The sequence below is a fragment of the Cephus cinctus genome, unplaced genomic scaffold (genome assembly GCF_000341935.2).
Source record: "Cephus cinctus unplaced genomic scaffold, Ccin1 Ccin1_scaffold0959, whole genome shotgun sequence".
NCBI lineage: Eukaryota > Metazoa > Arthropoda > Insecta > Hymenoptera > Cephidae > Cephus > Cephus cinctus.
The window spans coordinates 2542-7384 of record NW_014333520.1 but is presented as its reverse complement, the minus strand read 5'-3'; the positions used below and the strand labels follow the sequence as shown (position 1 = coordinate 7384).

The 4843-nt window shown below is 42.5% G+C and overlaps 1 protein-coding gene across 1 annotated transcript in view; it reads right to left on the bottom strand.

The window, feature by feature from the left end:
• The window catches only part of LOC107271403 (putative nuclease HARBI1), a 5414-nt gene extending 2226 nt beyond the window's left edge, over nt 1-3188 (bottom strand). Inside the window, 3 exon segments of the mRNA XM_015747371.1 lie at nt 2218-2409; nt 2470-2766; nt 2931-3188. Of these exon segments, the coding sequence (XP_015602857.1) occupies nt 2218-2409; nt 2470-2766; nt 2931-3188 (747 nt within the window).
• Between the last annotated feature and the right edge of the window lie 1655 nt (nt 3189-4843).

The following is a 4843-nucleotide window of genomic DNA, read 5'->3' as shown; positions in this document are numbered from 1 at the left end:
GTACCGTTCATCGGCGTCGCCTACAAATAATCCGTGGCTGCTCCCAACGTGCCGTAATTGAAGAAAAGATCCGAAGATCTAATTGTTGGGCGCCAGGTGCGGCTTTCCCGCACCACCATCCCTCATCACGGCCGTTTTCAGGTTTTCCGGCGGCTCAGCCTCAGCGCACTGAAAATGGTAGAGGGGAACATGGGGGCGAGGAGAGAGAATTTCGGAGTCAACGGATAGGCGCGCAAAATGATAAAACAGCGAGTAGGATACCGTTCCGTTTATTACCATCAAATAAACGGCGGATTTTACAATACAAATCCCGTCGCTTACAGTGTGTCCTCCAACGGCGGTTCACGACTATTCCGAGTCGTGATTTCTAGCCTGCCCCAGACCTGTCCCTATCTCGGTGTCCCTACCGAATCCGCGAATCCCCTCGCGGCGCGATTCGCGATCCTAACAGGTCTCGTTGGAGACGAGCCTTTCCTTCCTCGGGAGTGTGCCCTCTGACGTCGGTAGCCACCTGAGGCATCCATGTGTCCGCACCACTCCCGCTCGGCTATCTTCTCGCCCAAGATATTTTCTGAATAAGACCGCCCTCACGGTACTTACCGAGAACTGGCTGTTCCGTCAGTCCCGTACCAAATCCAAATCGTGGTGGCCGTGTCCCTTCCGCCTATCCCCGTGGTGCCGCATCCCGGCTCCACGAGGGTGTCCATCAAACACTCGGAATTTCACACACTCGTCCCCGCACTGGCAGTACACCATACAAAAAAACCCGGGAACCATAGTTCTTTGCGAGAGATCCCGATAATCGCGATCCGCGATTATCCGATAGCTCCGCTATCGCCCGAGCCAGGAAGAAGGACTCATTTTTCGCGGTCCGCCGGACACCCGAGTCCTTACACGCGGAATCCCCGCGACACACTCTCTTTATCCTACCTACCGCTCTCCGCGGTAGGTCAAAAATCAAAACAAATCTCCTCTCCGGCGCCCTCCCCGCGGAGCCGCAAACCGTAGCCGACCAAAGTTCCCGGTGCACCGGCAGTACGTTCTTGCGGTTGAGCACCCCTTGCGTGCGGGCTCAACCCAAAAGGGCCCCGTTCCTCCGCCGCCAGTCCATTACTTTCCCCCGTTCCCGCCTCCCGAACCACGGACCAACAAACTCTTTGGAGATGGAGGCCGGAGGCACTGCCGTGCCGTCGGCAGCGCGCGGAGGTGCGGGGCTTTTGTAATGTGTCGTTCTGACGCCACGTTACAATATATTGTAACGTTTGTCGATAGTGCAATTTCGTACGCTCCTTATGAGTGTACGAAATGGGATGTAGGTAAGTGCTCGGGGCTGGCGTCTTTGAAGAATGTAGTCGACACAGGTGGGTAAAGTAAAATAAAATAACAAAATTTTATTAAATACTCGATAATCGGTACAGAAGTTTATAATCGGTGTCAATTACTCAGTCGAAATCAATGGTCGGTATTGTAGGAAACAGGATTATTTAGGAATCGGCCGATGTTTGTTTTCTATTCCTATCTCTCTCCGACCTGTATGTGAGGTACAGAGGATCTGCCTGTGTTGGTTTCATAGCCCTAGTCGTACTTTGCCGACCTATTGGTTATGGCACTGTGTGCGACGCAACTACTAACGGCGCGGATGACAGATTATACAAAATGGCGATAACTACAGTTTCTGCGGAAGATCACGGTGGTCTCCGCAGAAATCTGACAATCTTTCCACGTGAGGTCGACTCGGAATAGCGAGTGCTAATATCCCGTAGCTTTCTCGACACGATTATTAACGATGAGTTTTCTGACCAACTTACGACTATCCTCTCTATCGATTTGGATTACCGATTAACTTTCGTTTATCCTCTCTAACAATTCGGACTTTTGGTTAACTTGCTTTGATTGACTTGAAATGTCGTATATGACTGATTGTAATCTGCTATTTATTAGCGGGAAGCGCTAATCATCTATCGGATTACTTTGATACTAACTTTCCGCGTTTTGACTTTCGGGAGATGTTCTCCATCTATCGGCGCGTGTTCATACAAGCCGCGTGTCCTTGTCGTCCCTTTGTAACGGGTGCACTCTCAGTACAGGAGTACTGAGAGGTTGATCGTTTTGTCACGTTACAATATACATATAAAAGGTATTAAGGTACCTCATTATTAAATTAATGAATGAGGTTTATTCATAAACGAAACATGAGTACCTGAATTCATCAGGGGCCTCGGGATTTCTCGGTGGTGTCATAAGAAAAGGTAAACATGGATATCCTGAATCTCCGACGAACATTCCATCGAATTCTCTTTTCATGCATCGCATATATAATCGAGAGTTTCGGAATATTCGACTGTCATGTGCACTGCTAGGCCATTCTGGTACAATATCCAAAAATTCCATTCAAGGACCAACGACAGCCTGTTTTTCAAATGTTTACTTTACCAGATATTAAAGATAAAATTGAATTACAATACATACTTGTACATTGAGCAAAAAGTATCCTTTTCTGTTTCGATAAATTTCTTCCATATTTTGGAATTTTGTTGATGTTAATCTTATGTGAGTGCAATCAATAGCTCCGTCCACACCTGGTAAATCAATAGCTCCATTTCTTTTTCCAAGATTATTAAATAACCGCTGATTTTCAATATGTGCTTCTGGATCTCTTGGCGTTTTTATGTAGTCATTGATCAAACTGGCAAGCAATAAACTGACACGAAGAACTACTCGTGATATAGTTGTTTGTGGGACGGTCATTGTATCACCAAGCAGAAGCTATAAGTATTACAAATAAAATTATATTTTGTCGTTGAAATTATAATAGAAAATATAATGAAATTAGTAAATACAAGTCTCCTTACAAAAAAAAAGCATGGTGAAACAATTTTGCTATATGTACTTGTCTACTCTTGATATCATATTCTACTTGCTCGACGTACCTGAAAACTTGCCGTAGAGTAATATCACAAACAGATTAATAGCTGCATCACAGGTGAAATAGGTAAACCACTATTATTAATTCTTGCAAGTCCTTCTTCTATTTTTGGTAATACTTCATACAAAATGCAATCCTTTCTAAAACGATAGCGTCTCTTGAATTCATCGTCATTATACAGTTCAGAAGGATTTTGCCCATCACGAATATCAATATCGCCGTCATCATTTTCAATATCAATCAAATCAACCAACTCCTTCATCATTTGCAGGTTCTTAAGCCGTCTATGATGTCGACCAGGTGGTGCCAACTCTCCTCTTGTGAAAACTTAACACTGATACTGAAGTGCCATCTGTGTGAAATCGTCAAAGAGAAACTAAAAATCAATATGGCTGTTCGTAGCGGGTTATTCAAAAAGCACTAGGCTACCGGCTTTGCATTATTGAAGCTTAAAGATCTTTATTTTTAATGCATAGGAAATTAGGAAATAACATTTTAACACAACAGTAAAATCTAGGTTTTACGGGCTTTATTATGTATAGCATTACACTTGCAAAATGCCTGTTTATCAATGAAGCTACGATCTGTGCTTCGTCGTGCTTTACCGCATAAAATTTGATTTATTTTTTTGCACCACATATTAATTTGATGCTCCGAAGTGAAGTTAATTTAAGATTCTTTTAATTTAGAACTATGTGTCGTACAACTAATTCACAATAGTTCAAGGGAAACATATAATATTGTTTCAAGCCTTATTTGTAGGTTTTTGCAGTAGCATGCGGTGGGTAATTGCTCATTTACGACAGTCACAGCGTTATCGAAAAATTGAATCAAATTACGATGTAATTTTTGTAACTCCCCTGTTCCTGCATCAGAGAACAATACATCATTACAAGATTTGCAATTGGCTGTCTCTGGATTATTGCACAGTTTCTTCGTGAATGTAGTTGCTGTAACATTTCGAAAACGAGCCACTGCTTTCTTTTGGCATGATACATCCTCGACTATGAGGGGATCAATGTAATCGTTGGATGAAGTCTCCATGTGTTCGGTTTGCCGAAGAAATTTTTTTAAGGTGAACAGTAAATCTCCGTCACACTTAGATTCGCAATTACTTCCCACCGCATGACGGGATGTTAAATTATTTATTAATAAGTTTTTGAAGCTACTTTCGAATTAGCTGCATGTAGGATTGGTATTGCGATGCCCAAGGGATCTAATTAAGCCAAAAAAGTTCTCCAAAGAGTCTTGATTGATCATTCGTAGCTTAAAATTTCTGAACCCTGTATTTTTTAAGGATTTCCACAGTTTCTGAAATCCTTGTATCGTTAAAATCCAATTCCTAAGGCACGTTGCACGTTTCGTGGGTTTCTTCGTTTTGCAATCGACGTATTGCATCTCACGTAACTGTACTACAGCAATACGCCAAAATGATTTGTGAGGACTGTGATCAGATACTACAACGCGCAGAGGAGTCTCCGGTTTCAACGTGTGTCCATTAACGGAATCGAACAAATCATTGAAGAAGAGTAATGCCTTCGCTGTTACTTCTCCTTTTTTTTTTGGCATGGAAAGTTTCCCATGTTCGGTATTAATATGTCCTGGAATAAATTATACAAAGATCTTTAAAATGATATTATTACAATAATGGAAGGAGTAACGCAAAGGAAGATTTTGTAAAAGGGTAATCCAATACCTTCGAGTCTCGTATAATGATGTATGAAACCGAACTGTCTTCGAAAGTTCTACATCTATAAGCTTAACACTAAAAAATGGAAATTGTTGTGGTACAGCCGTTTCCGAGATTTTTGGGTATTAACATATTGAACCGTCAACACGTAGATTTTCCTCGCCTAAAACTTGAGGCGTTTGCCGCTATGAGCGCTCGTGTATCCGTGACGTCAACATGCGCTGTAG